This window comes from Mobula hypostoma, chromosome X2, assembly GCF_963921235.1.
Source record: "Mobula hypostoma chromosome X2, sMobHyp1.1, whole genome shotgun sequence".
Classification (NCBI taxonomy): domain Eukaryota; kingdom Metazoa; phylum Chordata; class Chondrichthyes; order Myliobatiformes; family Myliobatidae; genus Mobula; species Mobula hypostoma.
In genome coordinates this window covers 41,414,172-41,433,933 of record NC_086129.1, presented here as the reverse complement: position 1 = coordinate 41,433,933, position 19,762 = coordinate 41,414,172, and the positions used below count along the sequence as shown (strand labels likewise).

The window sequence follows — 19,762 nt, the reverse complement described above, 5'->3', positions numbered from 1 at the left end:
CCTGTCTAAATGCGGTGGACCTTAGGACCCAGCGGAACCCCGGACCTTATTTAACCAGTCTCAGTGCAGAGGACATTAGGACCCAGCGGCAGAGCTCTGAATCCGCAGTGTTTCTGTTCGCGAAAATAATCACGATTGCAATTTAAAATAAAGTAGAAATAATAAAGCGATCAGAAAGAGGTGAAATGCCATTGGTCATCGGAAAAGCGTTAAGATACAGTCGGTCAACAATCGGAACAATTTTAAAGGATAAAATGAGAAAGGCCCTGCCCGATTAAAGCTACAATTATTACTAAGTAATGCAATGGTTTAATTATTGGGTTTTGGGGTTTTGGGTTTTGATCCTCCACATCAACCCAGCATGGATGGACAGCGCGCTCAGGAACAATGTGTCACTAGATCGAACTTGGCGCTGAAACATACGTTTCTTAAGTGTTTTATATGCATGGAAAGGTAAAATATATACTATATACTAAGACAAACATTTGACTAACTGATGCTAAATAATACCGGATGTACCTGTTCCAACTTACTTAGTAAGAGAACTTGCGGCTTTTTTCCGATCCTGATCCACAACAACCTACACACATCCTCCCGTATACTTTAAATCATCTCTAGATTACTTATAATACCTAATACAATGTAAACGCTATGTAAAATAGTTGTTATACTGCATTATTTAGGGAATAATGATTCGAACAACAAGTGCTGGAAGAGCACTTCCGGGTTTTCTCAATTCGCGGTTGGTTGAATTCGCGCATGCAGAACTCGCGGATAAGGAGGGCCGACTATATATCAATGTGCACTTGTGAATGTACAAATTAATATAGATTTACTCACATAAAAAATGGAAAAGGTTATATACGTTAAAAAAAAGTTTGTGTATTACTTGTGAATACCTTATCCAAATAAAAATAAAATTTAAAGAGAGAATGTATCAATACACTAAACCAATGTAGCTGTTTATATTTGCCAAAACAACTTGGAATAAGGATAAAATGCAGACAGACATAGTTACAGACATAGTTTCAAAGTTTTATTTGAAGCAATACATCCAGTTGAGGCATATGTCCAATCATCCCAGTGGTAAATTAGCTCATTTTCAAACCCAGTTTAGCAGTGCTCAATTAAAACAATACCAGGGTCGGAGTATAAATAAGTGTTTATAATTGAGGCCTTATCCAAAGCAGTGTTGTGGAGGAAGCAGACTAACAGCATTTCTCAACTACAGTACATGCAGGGAACACTCAACCTGGCTTACAAACATTCCAAGAGCTTGGTAAAATCAGTTTAAATATTTAAAAGTCCAGCACCTCAAATACTTGAATTGTAAACTGCTGGAAGACAGCTGTGTCCAGACATGCACATAAGCTTCCAGGAATAGCTATCAAATTTCGGTCAGACCTTGTGAACACTTCCACATGGCTGAAACAGTAACTGCAAAACTATTCCCAGCTCACAAATAAACTATAGTTTTAAACCAATTTGCAGGCACTAACTTCTGCATGCTTGCACATTCTCATTCACTACTGTCAAATTTTTGCAGCAAATATTGCATGCCCTCCATTCTACAGTGGAGTGATAAATCTTAAAAATAATCCACGTTCAAATATATCCATCATTCAACAAATTAACCACTGGCTACCGTTCACGACTAACAGAACGTGATTCAGTAAAGCAATCATAACATTATGCAGATAAATTATAAGGGAGGAAGAACAACTGCTTTTCAAGCAAGTAAAAACTATGGCTTTCTATAAACGCACATTAACCATATAACCATATAACAATTACAGCACGGAAACAGGCCATCTCGGCCCTTCTAGTCTGTGCCAAACTCCTACTCTCACCTAGTCCCACCCGCCTGCACTCAACCCATAACCCGCCATTCTCTTCCTGTCCATATATCTATCCAATTTAACTTTAAACGACAACATCGAACCTGCCTCAACCACTTCTGCTGGAAGCTCGTTCCACACAGCCACCACTCTCTGAGTAAAGAAGTTCCCCCTCATGCTACCTCTAAACTTTTGCCCTTTAACTCTCAACTCATGTCCTCTTGTTTGAATCTCCCCCACTCTCAATGGAAAAAGCTTATCCACGTCAACTCTATCTATGCCCCTCATAATTTTAAATACCTCTCTCAAGTACCCCCTCAACCTTCTACGCTCCAAAGAATAAAGACCCAACTTGTTCAACCTTTCTCTGTAACTTAGGAGATGAAACCCAGGTAACATTTTAGTAAACCTCCTCTGTCTCAATTTTACTGACATCTTTCCTATAATTCGGTGACCAGAACTGCACACAATTATTTAATTATAATAATTAATAACCTTAAATAATTAAACTAATACAAACTTTAAGTGACTTCCTGAAAATGACAATAACAATGTTGGCATTTTTTTTTACAATTAATCTGCATACTATTCAAACAGTTATATATTTTCTGAAGTGCCTATCTTCATTGGTTCAAACGAAACCATGCCCTGGAAATAGCACTTAGACACCAGTTGAATAGGATCACAGACAACTAATGTATAGCCTAAGTTCAGTGAATATTTCACAGAACAAAATATGTGCAAACAGCTTTCTCCAGATAATGTCATTTGTTTAGATTATCTGGATGAATCGTGACATGAAATTTGTTAACTTAGCAGCAGCAGTTCAATGAAATACATAATATAGAAGAGAGAAAAAAAAATAAATCAATTACAGTGTACGTACATTGAATAGATTTTTAAAAATGCAAAAAACAGAAATACTGTTTTCGTTTTTGAAAAAGTGAAGTTGCATCCAAGGCATCAATGTCCATTTTCGGATCGGATGGCAGAGGGGAAGAAGCTGTTCCTGAATCGCTGAGTGTGTGCCTTCAAGCTTCTGTATCTCCTACCTGATGGTAACAGTGAGAAAAGGCATGCCCTGGGTTCTGGGGGTCCTTAACAATGGACGCTGCCTTTCTGAGATACCTTGAAAATGTCCTGGGTACTTTGTAGGCTAGTACCCAAGATGGAGCCAACTAAATTTACAGCCCTCTGCAGCTTCTTTCGGTCCTGTGCAGTAGCCCACCCCCCCCACCCTGCTATACCAGACAGTGATGCAGCCTGTCAGAATGTTCTCCACAGAGCATCTATAGAAGTTTTTGAGTGTATTTGTTGACATACCAAATCGCATCAAACTTCTAATGAAGTATAGTCGCTGTTTTGCCTTCTTTATGACTACATCAATATGTTGGGACAAGGTTAGATCCTCAGAGATCCTGACACCCAGGAACTTGAAGCTGCCCACTCTCTCCACTTCTAATCCCTCTATGAGGATTGGTATGTGTTCCTTCGTCTTACCCTTCTGGAAGTTCACATCAGCTCTTTCGTCTTACTGACATTGAGTGCCAGGTTGTTGCTGCGACACCATTCCACTAGTTGACATATCTCACTCCTGTACGCCCTCTCGTCACCACCTGAGATTCTACCAACAATGGTTGTATCGTCAGCAAATTTATAGATGGTATTTGAGCTATGCCTAGCCACACAGTCATGGGTATACAGAGAGTAGAGCAGTGGGCTAAGCACACACCCCTGAGGTGCGCCAGTGTTGATTGTCAGCGAGGAGGAGATGATATCACCAATCCGCACAGATTGTGGTCTTCCTGGTAAAAGCCAAGGACCCAATTGCAGAGGGAGGTACGGAGGCCCAGGTTCTGTAACTTATCAATCAGGATTGTGGGAATGATGGTATTAAATGCTGAGCTATAGTTGATGAACAGCATCCTGACACAGGTATTTGTGTTGTCCAGGTGGTCTAAAGCCATGTGGAGAGCCATGGAGATTGTGTCTGCCGTTGACCTATTGTGGCAATAGGCAAATTGCAGTGAGTCCAGGTCCTTGCTGAGGCAGGAGTTCAGTCTAGTCATGACCAACCTCTCAAAGCATTTCATCACTGTCAATGTGGGTGCTACCGGGCGATAGTCATTAAGGCAGCTCACATTATTATTCTTAGGCACTGGTATAATTGTTGCCCTTTTGAAGCAAGTAGGAACTTGCGCCCATAGCAGTGAGAGGTTGAAAATGTCCTTGACCCACCTGTTTTCAGAGCCTTACCAGATCGTCCATCGGGGCCTTCCGAGGGTTCACTCTCTTTAAAGACAGCCTAACATCAGCCTCTGAGACAGAGATCACAGGGTCTCAACGGGTGCAGCAGGGATCTTCACAGCTGTAGTTATATACTCCGTTTCAAAGCGGGAAGGCATTGAGTTCATCTGGTAGTGAAGCATCGCTGCCATTCATGCTATTGGGTTTCGCTTTGTAGGAAGTAATGTCTTGCAGACCCTGCCAGAGTTGTCGTACATCTGGTGTTGCCTCCAACCTCATTTGAAATTGTCTCTTCGCCCTTGAAATAGCCCTCAGCAAATTATACCTGGTTTTCTAGTACAGGCCTGGGTTGCCAGACTTGCATGCCACAGATCTAGTCTTCAGCAGACGAAGTACCTCCTGGTTCATCCACGGCTTTTGGTTTGGGAATGTACAATAAGACTTTGTAGGCACACACTCATCCACACAGGTTTTAATGAAGTAACAACTGCAGCATACTCCTTCAGGTTCAAAGATGAATCCCTGAATACAGTCCAGTCCACCGTTCAAAGCAGTCCTGTAGGTGCTCCTGTGCTTCCCTTGTCCATACCTTCTTGGTCCTCACTACTGATGCTGCAGTCTTCAGTCTCTGCCTATACTCAGGGAGTAGAAGTACAGCCAGGTGATCAGACTTCCCGAAGTGAGGATGTGGATTAGCATGGCAGGCATTCTAGATGGTGGTGTAGCAATGGTCCAGTGTATTGTTTCCCCTGGTATTGCAAGTAATCTGTTGATGGTAATTACTTTGTGATTTTTTCAGACTGGCCTGGTTAAAATCTCCGAAAATGATGGTGAAGGCGTTAGGGTGCGCTGTTTCGTACACGTTGATCTCATTGCTCAGATCATCTAACGCCTGCTTGACGTTGGCCTGAGGTGGAATGTAAACTGCTACCAAAATGACCCCAGAGCACTCCCATGGTAGGTAAAAAGAACAGCACTTCATTGAGCAGAATTGGGACAGCACTGATATATTTGTGCACCAAGAAGAGTTGATCATGAGGCATACTACTCCACCTCCGCTTTTGACAGACTTTACAGATCTATCCTGAAGGTATATGGTAAACCCGTTGATCTGAATCGCTGCAACCAGTATGGAAGGGGTTAACCAGGAATCTGTGAAACAATCGACACACGTGGTCCTAATGTCCCTCTGATTCAGCACCCTAGCTCTGAGATCATCCATTTTATTCACCAGAGACTGCATGTTTAATTACATTACTTTAATTGTTTCATAATTCTGGTTAGGCGAGTAACTTGGAAGAAAAATTGAACGCTAATTCAATTTTGATTAAAACTTTATTAATAGTTTGAAATAATCCCTTATGCTCCTCAGACTGAAATTCCAAATTAAAATAACTTCGTAAACTTTCATATGTCAATATTTTAAGACTCATGTTTTAGAAACCATAGTAGCATAATTCAATGAATATTCAGAACCAGAAGTTTTTAAAATTGCGCTTGAGAAACAGACAAACTGAGGTCCAATTTTGTACAGGCTTACCATCATTTCCCATTGAAGATAGTATCTTTTCTCGCTCCTCCCAAGGCAAGGCACTCAGGGTAGGCATGTCATCAGGAAACACGGCCCTTTTCCGACCAAGTGCTACAGCAGCCCGTCTACAAACATGTTTTATTCGAGGGCCTGGTATTGATGTTTCTGAAGAATCACTTTCTTGACCCTGATATATTCAACAAAATATTAGGAAAGATAATTCATCAGAAATACTGAAAACAAAAGAGATTTCTGGTTCATTTTCATTATGTATGCAAACCTTAGTGATATCAATAATCTATAATACATATGTAAAATTAATCTCATATTTGTCAAAGAAGATTCCAAAAGTACTCAGAACATAATTGATAAATAATCAGATTAACATTTATTGATAATCACTAGCACCGTCAGAAATGTTTTTTTTTAATATTCATTCTCAGGGTGTGAGTGTCACTGCCAGAGTCAACATGTATTAAACCAGAATTGATTAGAAAGCTGAAGGTAAAAGAACCCTGAGGGAAAAGTGATCATAATACAATCGAATTCACCCTAAAATTGGAGAAGAAGCTGAAGTCAGATGTATCAGTATTACAGTGGAGTAAAGGAAATTACAGAAGCAAAAGAGAGGAGTTGGCCAGAGTTCATTGGAAAACAACACTGGCAGGGATGGCAGCAGAGCAGCAGTGGCTGGAATTTCTGGAAGCAATTTGTAAAGCACAGGATAAAGAGGAAGAGGAATAAGTATTCTAAAGGCAAGATGACATAACTGTGACTAACAAGAGAAGTCAAAGCCAAAGACAGGGCATACAATAGAGCAAAAATTAGTGGGAAGTTAGAGGATGGGAAGCTTTTAAATACCAGTAGAAGGCAACTAAAAATGTCATTAAGGTACAGATGGAACGTGAAAGTAAGCTAGCCAATAATATTAAAGAGGATACTAAAAGTTTCTTCAGAGACAAAGTGTAAAAGAGAGGCAAGAGTAGATACCGAACTGTTGTAGAATGATGCTGGAGAGGGAGTAATGGGGGATAAGGAAATGGCAGATGAACTGAATAAGTATTTTGCATCAGTCTTCACTGTGGAAGACACTAGGAGTATGGTGGAAGTTCCAGGTGTCAGGGGTCATGAAGTGTGTGAAGTTACCATTACTAGGGAGAAGGATCTTGGGAAACAAAGGTCTTAAGGTAGATAAGTCAACTGAGCTAGATGGTGTACAACCCAGGATTCTAAAAGGAAGAGACTGTGGAGGCATTAGTAATGATTTTTCAAGAATCACTGGATTCTGGAATGGTTCCAGAAGACTAGAAAATTATAAACTTCACTCCAGTCTTCAAGAAGGGAGAGGCAGTAAAAAGGAAATGGTTGGGAAGACGTTGAAGTTGATTGTTAAGGATAAGGTCTCAGGGTATTTGGAGGCACATGATAAAATAGGCTGTAGTCAACATGGTTTCCTCAATGGAAAATCTTGCGTGACAAATCTGTTGAAACTCTTTGAAGTAAAATGCAGGATAAACAAAGGAAATTCGGGTGATGTTGTGTACTTCAATTTTCAGAAGGCCTTTGACAAGGTGCCCCACATCAGGCTGTTTAACAAGCCTATGGTACTTCAGGAAAGGTTCTTGCATGGACAAATCAGTGGCTGATTGGCAGGAGGCAAAGAGTGGGAATGAAGGAAACCTGCTAGTGCCTAACGGTGTTCCACAGAGGTCTGTGTTGGGACCAATTCTTTTTACATTTTTGGATAATGTAATTGATAGCTTTGTTGTAAAGTTTGCAGATGACACGAAGGTAGATGGAGGAACAGGTAGTTTTGATGAAACAGAGAGGCTATAGAAGGAGTTAGACAGATTAGAAGAATGGGCAAAGAAATAGCAGATGGAATACAGTGTCAGGAAGTGTATGGCCATGCACTTTGGCAGAAGAAATGAAAGGGTTGACTATTTTCTAAATGGAGAGAAAACACAAAAATCTGAGGTGCAAAGGGATTTGGGCGTCCTTGCGCAGGATTGCCTAAAGGTTAATTTGCAGGTTGAGTTTGTAGTGAGGAAGGCAAATGCGAACTTAGCAAGCATTTCCAAGAGGACTAAAATATAAAAGCAAGAATGTAATGTTGAGACTTTATAAAATACTGGTGAGGCCTCACTTGGAGTATTGCGAGCAATTTTGGGCCCCTCATCTCAGAAAGGATGTGCTGAAACAGGACAGTATTCAAAAGGGGTTTACAAAAATGATTCCATATCCTGGAATCATTTTTGTAAACCCCTTTTGAATACTGTCCTGTTTCAGCACATCCTTTCTGAGATGAGGGGCCCAAAATTGCTCGCAATACTCCAAGTGAGGCCTCACCAGTATTTTATAAAGTCTCAACATTACATTCTTGCTTTTATATCGAATGGTGAAAGGCCTTGATAGAACGGATGTGGAGAGGATGCTTCCTATGGTGGGACTGTCTAAGACCAGAGAACACAGCCTCAAAATACAGGGACATCCTTGTAGAACAGAGATAAGGAGGAATTTCTTCAGCCAGAGAATGAAATTGTGGAATCTATTGCCACAGGCAGCTGTAGAGGCCAAGTCTTTATGCATATTTAATAAGGTAGAGGTTGATAGTGTTACATGCTCAAGGAGATCTGTTATTTTTTGTGAGAATGATGTACTGGTCTTTTGGAGGTCACCTGATGTGATTTTCCCGCCGATGTGAGGTCACGTGATGACATGTGCCCTGTGACTATATAAGGGTCGACCCAGGTGACGCAGTTAGTTTTTGAGTTTGTAGATTTCCAGGTATAACGTGCTGTGCCTCTGTTTCTGTTGCGTTTGTTTTTATGACGCAGTTTCATTTTTAAAATGGTTGTACGTTCTGTTGAAAGATTCCATATTACTTGGACTGGAAATTTGTGGCTGGAAGTGCCAATTTACTCAATTCTGACAGTTTTGAAGGGAGAGTGAAGAATTCATTGAAGTGAAGGATCGAGAGAAGTCGGCATCGTTTGGCAATTTAATAAAGAATCGACCTTATTGAGTCTTCGTTGGAGAGGAACCTGCATCGAGATAACTCTTGCAAAAGCCCAATGAGTTCATGCAAAAAGGTGCTCTCTCTCTCTCTCTAAAAGGAATTTAAGGTCAGTCGATTTAAACTGTTCATTTTCGGTATCGTGAATCCTGTGGACAGAACCAGCAGTACAGGTGTGTCTGTGAAGAAACACTTCTCCAGAGAAGTCTCTCCCAATTGAATGTGTAAAACTGTTGGACTTTCGAAGTTATCGCTTTAAGAACTATATCTGACTGTATCGCTTTAAGAACTGCTTTTGCATTTAACGCTTTAAGAACCAGAGCCGAGTGGAGTTGGTAAAGGGCTGCGTACCTGTTAACCTCCGGTTAAAGTTTTCCTTTGTTTTTTTTTCCTTATCGTTTATACGTGTTTGGTTGTTAATAAATGTTTGGTTGTTTTTATATAACCTGTCCCGATTAATATTCATTGTTGCTGGTTACGTAACAATAGATTCTTGATTGGTCAGGATATGAAAGGATACCCCGGGGCGGGGGGGGGGGGGGAGGAGGCAGGAGATTAAGGCTGAGAGGAAAATTGGATCAGCCATGATGAAATGCTGAGCAGACAGTGTTAAGAGTGATTTTTGGGTTTAGGCCATTTACATTTAGCAAATGTATTGTGGATTCAGTTTGGAACAATGTATTCCTCAAACCTGTGGATCCCAGTCCAGACTCTGCTGGCGTCTATGGGCTGAATGTGAATCAGAAGGTGTGAAGTTTGTATGTAGTTTCAAAAGAAAGCATTGTCTATACTTTGTAAATATGGAATTGTCCTTTGTGTTTAGCAAATAAATATCGAGCCCCACATTGGGCCAGCAGACCTTTCCACCAAAAGCCTCTCCATATGATCCCTGCTGTACCTTGTTTTGTCGAATAAAATGCTGTTTTGCATCTCCCAGTAATTTTCTTCAGCAATGTCATTCATGCAACAACATTTGGTGTCAGGAATGGGATACCTTCATGACCCGTCACGTGGCCAGCGATCTTAGCAGTCTAAGTGGGTGAGTATTTTCTAAATTAGTATTCACGCTTGGACCTATTCAGGTTGGTGGTGCACGGGAACACAAGGTATCACGAACACGGAACTGGTAGATATAAAAGTAGAGTGTGCACGTGCATGTGTGTTTACGTAAGCGAGGAAACTGCGTGCTAATTTGCTAGGACGGAGCCACCATTTGCGAAGGGTGGTTACCGACAGTTCAGGACGCCAGAATGGGGGCATGTATACTCGTTTGGGGAGCTGCATTTTAAGCGTATACGTTTTGCAAGTGTGATTCAAAGGAGTACAGCAGACATCATGAGTTCAGATGCTAAAAAGTGGCAGATTGAGGAGTACACACTTTGCGATTTTAAGTACATGCTGTTTAACTGGTACCTGTCTCTAATATTTTGCGTGGTGTGGAAATTAGTATGGAGGTATCTCAGGAAGAGGTTTTACCCAGATATATCGGTCAGGATGGCATCTATTGAGATCAAGTAATGTCAGGTCAAGAACCCTAATGATCCAAGCCAGCCCTTGACCCTGATTACGACCATTCATAAACCCTTCACCCCCGGAGAGAAACAAGAGCATTTTGTCATAGTTGCCCTCAGTTGCATGTTGGAATTCAGAATTCTGGCACAAGCTCAAGGAAATGGTTGAAATTCACCAGGTGCACCCTAAAGATATACACGTGTTGGTAAAAGTGAAGTGCCCGAGCAATATGTGGGACAAGATGACCCAAGGGGTGCGGGATGGTATCTGGGCAACTACCAGGAACACCAGGAATGAAGAAAAATGTCACTTTTCTAAAGGGGAAGTGAGGCAGCGACTGGGAGGAGGTGAGTAACTGGGGAACGATAATAGCAGTGATTCAAAAAGCTGATGAGACAGCCATGGATTATGCAGAACACAAATATCGAGTGTATGAGGAGAATTCCGGGCTGGATAATCCAGGGAGGGACAACCAAGTCTTTCTGAAAATGATGAACGTCACCTGTTTTTCTTTCCTCTTTTTTTGGACACTGCCTCCAACCATGTCCCAACAGGACGCACCTGTAGCATATCAACTCTACCTTCCCACGTCTATTCCAGCAGCTCCTTACTTCGTGCCCTGGCTGACAGCAAACAAAACAAACTCTGGGACATCACAGCATCTGCTTCCACTATGGCTACTTTACAATTTCTCTTGCACTTTCTTTGATCTATTTCACTGGCCCATGAAACTATCACAGAGTGGGTCGACCCCACCGTTATGCCTAAATCTAAAACTTCCTGGCGGGCTGAGCTCAGGCCTTCCTTCGTCATTTTCAGGAAGACTTGGACTGCACACAGCATCTGAAGGCAGCTACCCCCAGTCTGAACGACGAAGGAAGGCCTGAGCTCAGCCCAACAGGAAATTTTAGATTTAGGCATAATGGTGGGGTCGACCCACTCTGTGATAGTTTCATGGGCCAGTCTGACCAATCTGACTGTTAATCAGATCATAGAGCTAGTAAAGACGGCTCCTAGGTCAGAAAAAGATGTGGCAGCGGGCCCCACTGCCAGCGCTGGTGACCCGCAGATGTACACAACAGCATTGTTAGGAGGCCAGCAATGCAATCTGTTAGTGGACACAGGAGCATCTGTATCGATAACTGACCTACCCTTGCCAACAACCGGACAGGCTATTTATTTTCGGGGTGTAGGAGGGAAAACAGCGAAAACCAGAAAGAAGAGAGTCACAGATATGCTAAATCGGGGGAGGGCAGCTTCCAGTTTATTTCTGGGTATGTACAAATAATGAGGGCACCATCCTTGGAATAGACATACTAAGGGAAGCAGGGGCCATTACAGATTCAGGAAAGGAAGAAATAATATGGACAAGTCACGGCAGCAAACATGTACAACCAATAGAATACACAACCTGTCGCATAGTCGCAGCTGCCCCGATCATTAGAGACTGGAGCTAGCAGTGTGGGATACACACAAGCAAGATTGTGGTCGAGTAAAGATAAACCCAGTTAAAATAGAGGGGGGCGTCTGTATAAATCTCATTAAGCAGTTTCCTATAAAACTGACGTACTGACCGCTGTTCAGGGTAAAGTGAAGGAACTAAAACACCTGGGGATACTGAGAGAGACTGTGGTGACTACTAACTCTCCTATATGGCCAGTAAAGAAGCCCAGTAGATCATATTCATTAACAACAGGCTATATCACCCTTAAGACCATGCTGAGATTGCATCCCATAGTAGCAAGCCCTGTAGCAATCCTGAATGGTCTGTCTCCAGAACATAAAGTTTCTCCAGTCGTAGATATCGCTAATGGATTTTGGGGGCTCCCCTTAGCATCTGAGTCTCAACACCAATTTGCATTCAACTTGGGTGAGCAGCAATATACACGGGCCAGATTCCCCCAGGAATTCCACAATAGTCCAGCCCTTTTTCATAAAGTCACAGCGCTGACTTCGGAAAAGTTCAATCTAACATGCACCGCCAGCACCGCTGAACAGATTTTAGTTGAGGAATTCCTTCCAAGGTGGGGAACCACAGTTCAGGTAGATACAGATCAGGGAGCACATTTCACAGGGAAAGTGATGCAGGAAATGTGCCGACTGCTAGGGATTCGACAATGGTTCCACATACCCTACCACTCCCAGAGTTCAGGGATGGTAGAAAGGATGAACAGAACCATCAAGAATGCCTTAACCAAAGCTATAGCTGAGACAGGAAAGACATGGGCTGATATATTACCAGGAATCTTGATGAGATTGCGCACAACCCGGAACCGCACGTTGGGTCTCAGTCCCTATGAATTATTGATGGGGTGAGCAATGTGACTCCCTTATGGGGTAATTATGGGTCGCGGGAAGCCCAGGGCTTACAGGGATAGAATGACAATACGTGAAAGAGCTTTGTACCCAACTTAAAAGTGTTGAAGGACCAAGCAAAACAACAGCAGTGCATCACTGATCAAAGAGAGCCAGAGGGAAGGGAGATGGTCCTTCCACAGCCCGGCGACCACGTCATGGTGAGGGCGATGCCAGAAAGGCTAGGGTTTGCCACCAGGTGGATAGGACCACAGATGGTACTCTTAACCAATGATACTTGTGTCTGTGTGCAGACTCGGTGAGGCAGCCAGTGGAAACACTGGACTCAGGTTAAAGCATGTGACTCACCCTCTTGTTGCTCCCACAGACAGGGCGAGGGACTGAGTGTACCCAGTAACTATGTAATTACAGAGAACCTAAGAGAGGGACACCAGCTGGCCATGCCAGACCTGACCACAGCTGATGAAAACATACCTGGGGGAAACGCAAAGGCAGAAGCCCCCAAAGAGTGTGGCAGAAGACACTGAGAACGTGGCAGAAGACACTGAGAGCATGACAGAAAACCGTGAATAGCATGCTAAAGCATGACGATGATGGTACTCTGTAATAAAGGCTAGTTGCTGAAGGTAGATGATTAGTTTGATAGCATAGAAAAGATATTGGAAAATAGATGAGCAAGGATTTTTAAGTTGAAGCAAAGACCGCAAGTTCCACAACTTCGATGGCATTTCAGACTGCACACAGCATCTGAAGGCAGTCACCCCCAGTCTGAATGAGGAACAAACCCAAATGAGCTGGGCTCTTTCAGCAGTCGGGCCAGTGATCGACTGGACAGTTCAGAAGGCCCTTGCAGTTATTTACATAGAGACCACCCCAACCCCTTCCTGTACTTTGATGAGAGGGCCTGTGGTTGCTCCTGGAACAAAAGTGTTTCAGCGACCAGAGAATGAAGGGGTGAAGACAAGGAATGTGATTAAGCTGCAATCGGACTGCAGGGAAAGAGCCGACAGGCATATGAAAACTGCTGCATTTCTAAAGACTTGTTCAAATTTCTGGAACAACCTCTCTGCTTAACATTTGGTAGTTAGCAATCAGGAAATGCTAGGGTAGATATCAAGGCACACAAAATTGGAGGGGGGGATTTCGAGGCAGGGCGTTTTTGCTGCCCTATTTGAGTAGATACTCCTGGTACAAATTTATTTTTTTTCCCGGAGGGCCAAAAGAAGGGACTGTTAGAGTGATTTTTGGGTTTAGGACATTTACATTTAGCAAATGGTTTTGGCTACCAGTCTTCTGTTCCTAGATAGTGCATTGTGGATTCAGTTTGGAACAAATGCATTCCTAAAACCTATGGATCCCAGTCCAAACGCTGCTGGCATCTGTGGGATGGATGCAAATCAGAAGGTGTGAAGTTTGTATGTAGTTTCAAAAGAAAGCATTGTCTATTCTTTGTAAATATGGAATTGCCCTTTGTGTTTAGCAAATAAATATCCAGTCCCATGTTGGGCCAGCAGACCTTTCGACTGAAAGCATCTCCATATGATGCCTGCTGTACCTTGTTTTGTCGAATAAAGAAGCTGCTTTGTATCTACCAGTAACTTTCTCCGGCAATACCATTCACACAACTAGACACAATGGGCTAAATGGCCTAATTCTGCTTCTATAGCTTATGGTCTTATTCTTTATCCTGAAAATGACCTTGAGAAAATGACTGAGATACCTTCTTTAATGACTACAGTTTTTGTGTTGAACAAACACCCATGGTGTTGTTAGGGAGACAGATTCAGGACTTTAACCCAATGACAATGAAGTATTGGAAGATAGCCTGTGACATTGTAAGGAATTGTAAAACTGGTGTTTCCATGCACCTACTGTCTGGACAAGGTAATAACTGGCAAGATCCTATCATCACAATTACAGAAAGCCTGATACTTAGGAATCAGCAAAATATTATGTTGTATTTGGATCTGGATACCACACTTAATATAGCAAGGTAAGGCAGCATATGGTATTAGAGTAAAGGAACAACAGTTTAAACCCTCATCAAGAAACAGCCATGGGACGTACTTGCAGCCAAAGTATTGCTGAGATCTTCCTAGAAGTTAGCTCAGGTCCAGTGCAAGAACCTATTGAGAAGGGATCATTCACATTCATCAATAATGAAATAGTTTGTGCATGAAGCCAAAGGATGTGTGTGATGTTCTGAATGAACAGTTGCTGTTTATATTCACAGGGGGAAAGATGGAAAATTAGTGGAAGTGTATCCTAATAACCTGGGACACTTGTATCAGGAAGGAGGAAGTGTTAAAGATATTGAGGAGAATTAATGAGAACAAATTCCCAGATCCTGATGCAATCTATCCCAGGATGGTTGGAAAGCAAGCAAGGAGATGGCAAGAACTCAGACAGAGATTTTTGCATCATCCTTATCCAGAGATAGGGTGCAAGATCAGATGACAGCTATTGTTGTTCCCTAATTCTGGAAATGCGCTAGGTGTAAGCCAAGAAACAGCAGAATGATCAGCATCAAGTCAGAATAGGGAAAGTACTGGACAAACTACTGAGGATTAGGATTTATTTGGAGGTGGAGGGGCAGGTAGTGTTGAGGAATAGTGAGACTGCAAACGGAATCAGACAGATTTGGAAATGGGCAAAGAAGTGGCAGACGGAATAAAGTGTAGGGAATGTATGGCCATGCACTATTGTAGAAGGAATAAAGGCATAGACTATTATTTAAATGGGAAGAAAATTCAGAAATCAGAGGTACAAAGAGACTTGGGAGTCCTTGTGCAAGATTCCCTAAAGGTTAACTTGCAGGAACTAGAACATTAAAGTAAGGATGTAATGCTGAGACTTTATAAGTCATTGATCAGACAGCACTTGGAGTATTGTGAGCAGTTTTGGTACCCTTATCTAAAAAAGGCTTGATGGCATTGGAGGTTCACAAGAATGATCCCAGGAATAAAAGGGTTAGCATTTGAAGGCTCTGGGCCTGTACTCGCTGGAGTTCAGAAGAATGAGGGGAGATCTCATTGAAACCTATCAGATATTGAAAGGCCTTGGTAGAGTAGATGTAGAGAGGATGTTTCCTATACAGAGTAAGTATTTGACCAGAGGGCTCCACCTCAGAATAGAAGGATGTCCATTTAGAACAGAGATGAGGGAGAATTTTGTTAGCCAGAGGGTGGTGAATCTGTGGAATTCACTGCCACAGATGGCCATGGAGGCCAAGTCATTGAATATATTTAAAGTGGAGGTTGATAGATTCTTGATGAGTAAGGGCATCAAAGGTTATGGGGAGAAAGATAATAAATCAGTCATGATGGAATGGCAAAGCAGTAATGTACGAGACTGCTGAATGGGATATATAATTACTAACAGTGCACCCAGATAAGTTTGTCAGGATAAAAATTTTGGCTGCAGGGAACAGAAAAATAAAGGGAGGAATATTATGTCAATATTCACAGGGGGAAAGATGGAAAATTAGTGGAAGTGTATCCTAATAACCTGGGACACTTGTATCAGGAAGGAGAAAGTGTTAAAGATATTGAGGAGAATTAATGAGAACAAATTCCCAGATCCTGATGAAATCTATCCCAGGATGGTGAACTTATTGTGTACAGTTCTGGTCACTGAATTATAGGAAAGATGTCAATAAAATTGAGAGAGTACAGAGGAGATTTACTAAAATGTTGCCTGGGTTTCATCTCCTAAGTTACAGAGAAAGGTTGAACAAGTTAGGTCTTTATTCTTTGGAGCGTAGAAGGTTGAGGGGGGACTTGATAGAGGTATTTAAAATTATGAGAGGGATAGATAGAGTTGACATGGATAGGCTTTTTCCATTGAGAGAGGGGAAGATTCAAACAAGAGGACATGAGTTGAGAGTTAAAGGGCAAAAGTTTAGGGGTAACATGAGGGAGAACTTCTTTACTCAGAGAGTGGTAGCTGTGTGGAACGAGCTTCCAGCAGAAGTGGTTGAGGCAGGTTCGATGTTGTCGTTTAAAGTTAAATTGGATAGATATATGGACAGGAAAGGAATGGAGGGTTATGGGTTGAGTGCAGGTTGGTGGGACTAGGTGAGAGTAAGAGTTTGGCACGGACTAGAAGGGCCAAGATGGCCTATTTCCATGCTGTAATTGTTATATGGTTATAATATGGGTTTTCTCCTGAGAGCCTCTATTTAGTGCAGACATCTGGCCTGGACTAGGCTAACCAAAATTCATTACTTCACTCTCGTCTGAGTTAAATTCCATTTCCCAGACACCAGACTGATTCTGAAAAAGCCCAAGACTTTTGCACAGTACTGTATTGCACTGCACTGCTGCTTCAAAACAAATTTCATGACATATGTGAGTGATTCTGATCGGGGTCTCTATTCTGGACTGAGAGTGGGAAGGGGGCAGGGAGAGGGGAATCATGGTTGGGAAAAGGTGAAGGGAGAGGGGAGGGAGCAGGAAGTACCAGAGAGACATTCTGTAATAAACAATAAACCAATTGTTTGGAAACAAATGACCTTGCCTGGTGTCTCAGGGCATGGAGTGTCAGAGCACCACCCGCCACCCCTGGCACTCCTTCACCACCTGTCCCACACCCCTCCTGCAGCATTCCATCCTCACCATTCTCAACATCCTTTGCTCCCACTAGATTTGTAAACTTGCTCTCCATGCCTCGCTGACAAATACAATACTGAGCAAAACTCTAAGGCACCCTCCACTATACATGTGCCTAACACTTTCGCACCACACTACATTTCAGATTTTGGTCCGGGTAAACATCAATCTGTACACGGAGGTATACAACAATAGGCATGGGTCTAACAACTGAATAATATTAGGGTATAGTTTCCTGATGGCACAAATAACAATTTCAATAGTCATGAAGCAGTTGGCACAGGCACAATATGATGTAAAACTCTTTGACTACCACACCTGCTAGGCCTCTTCCCAGATTTTAATCTTGATAAAGAGAGGAATATGTGCATGACCTTTAAGTTGTGCCCTATTTTGCTAGTTGTACCCCCAAAACTGAAAGGAGTTACAGTATCTGGGGGAAAAATAGCCAAATTCTTCATCTATAAGCACCATTTAAATTTAACACTCTTGTTTTCATCACTTTGCATTATTTTTCCTTGACTTTCATTAACCCAGCAATTTGTTTTGGTGACTTTATTTTTTAAAGGCAAGGTAGCACTTTCCCTAAAGAAATATATAGAACAGAGAACAGTACAGCACAGCACAGGAGCAAACCTCTTGGCTCCCAATGTGCTGAACAAATTAAATTAGTAATAAAATGCCAACTAATCACTTTTGCCTACACAATGGCCATATTCTTTTTCCTGCACATTTATGTGCCTATCTCAAAACTCTTGAATACCTCCATCATATTTGCCCATTCTACCACCCCAGGCAGTCCATTCTAGGCACCCATCAACCTGTGTAAGGAGGGTGGGAGAGAAAAAATAATTGGCCTGCACATCCCTTTTGAACTTACCCCATCTCAACTTAAAAGTGTGCCCTCTTGTATTTGTCATTTCAACCTTAGGAAAAAGATACTGTCTCCTCTATGCTTCTTATGATCTTATAAATCTCTACCAGCTCTCCCCTCAGCCTCTGTTACTCCAGTGAAAGCAACCCAAGTTTGTCTAACTTCTTCATATAGCATCCTGGGAAACCTCTTCTGCGCCCTCTCCAAAGCCTCCACATCCTGGTAAACCTCTTCTGCACCCTCTCTAAAGCCTCCAGAATTGTATGCAATACTCCAGATACAGCCTTAAGAATTTTATAAAGCTGCAACACAACTTCCTGGCTTTTGAACTCAATGCCTCAACTAATAAATGCAAGTATTTCATTAGCCTTGTTTACCACCCTCTCAACCAAGTAGACAGTGTGTGGATTCCAAGATCCCTCTGCTCATCAACATTTAAGGATCTTGCCAATACAGTGTACTGTCCCCTTACATTTGACCTCCTAAGTGTAGCACTTTACATTGGGTTGGATTAAATTCCATCTCCCATTTCTCCACCCAAATCTGCAACTAATCCATATCCCGCTGTCTCCTTTGCCAGTCTCCCACGTTATCCACAACACCACCAATCTCCTTATCGTCTGTAAACTTACTAATCCACCTGTCTACGTTTTCATCCAGGTCATTTATATACATCACAAATAGCAGAGGTCCCAGTAAGGATCCCTGTGGAACACCATCAGCCACAGACTTCGAACCAGAATAAGTCCCATTGACTGCTGAAACTCAAGCCAATTCTGAATCCAAAGTGGAAAACATCTGATCACACATAACTATACATGCTACAGAAATCTGAAACTCAGCCTTGGTTTGATATTCTCCTCATAGCAATGCAATTTCTTCTGTTTCAAATATTCGTCAATTTCCCCTTAATAATAAGCAGTGTTCTTTTATTCAAATTTGTAACAAAGTCTTCCTGATCAGCATATTCTCTTTCTTGCATATAACATGTTTCCAAACTCTTGCCCTTGTTGGTAATTTTGCATTGATGATTAATCGTCACCAACTTGCCAGCCAGAGGTAATTTGTTTCTGTTCTTCATATCAAAATCTTTCACAATTTTAAAATCATTTATCCATTAAGTCCTGTTTTTCTCTATCTCACAGACATGATTTACTGCACTTCAAGACATCCCTTTTAAAGTTTTCCAATCAGTAGCCTCATCTCAATGATTTAACACGTCCATTCTTTTATGACTTCAATATTGCTTCTATAATGAAGTTTTTAAATCTTCACAATACTTTTAACTGCAATCCAATGCTCACTTCACACTATCCTCCCACCCCCTACATGTGAATGTTTCTCAAAAATATGTGACAATAAAATTTCAACTATACAAAAGGTGAACATTTCTTCAAATATAGTCACCAAGAAATTTTGTATTGCACAACACACCTCTCATATATTAACATACTTCAGAGTGGTGGTAATTACTGTATAATGCTTCAGTTAAGGCACACTCTCAGTCAATTCTTTAGCACAGTATAAATATCATTGACACTGACAAAGTGCAATGAAGGGAAAATAGTACAGGAGTAAAGTAATAAAGGGTGAAGAAGGTATAATAGCTTTCTTTATAAGTTTTCTTAAATGAATTGCTCACTATCATATCAAATGATTGCGCAAATAATGTACAATCTGAAATGGAGTGAAACCAACTGGTGAAAAGTTGACTTAAAAGAATAATAGAACTCCTAAATGTTTTACTGAAGGATTACTGAAGAAAATAATAAAAGTAACAATACAAGATTGAGCAACTCAAAAGTTAAATGCAGTACT

At 41.7% G+C, this 19,762-nt stretch overlaps 1 protein-coding gene across 4 annotated transcripts in view; it reads right to left on the bottom strand.

The window, feature by feature from the left end:
• Positions 1-19,762, bottom strand: part of kmt2a (lysine (K)-specific methyltransferase 2A) — a 194,021-nt gene that overhangs the window by 128,063 nt on the left and 46,196 nt on the right. For all 4 annotated transcript variants that reach the window (XR_010016608.1, XM_063038155.1, XM_063038156.1 and 1 more), the window contains exon 4: positions 5,626-5,803. Coding sequence is in view for 3 of the 4 variants with exons in the window: in XM_063038155.1 (XP_062894225.1) it covers positions 5,626-5,803 (178 nt within the window). In the remaining variant the exon portion in view is untranslated. The remainder of the gene's footprint in view (positions 1-5,625; positions 5,804-19,762) is intronic.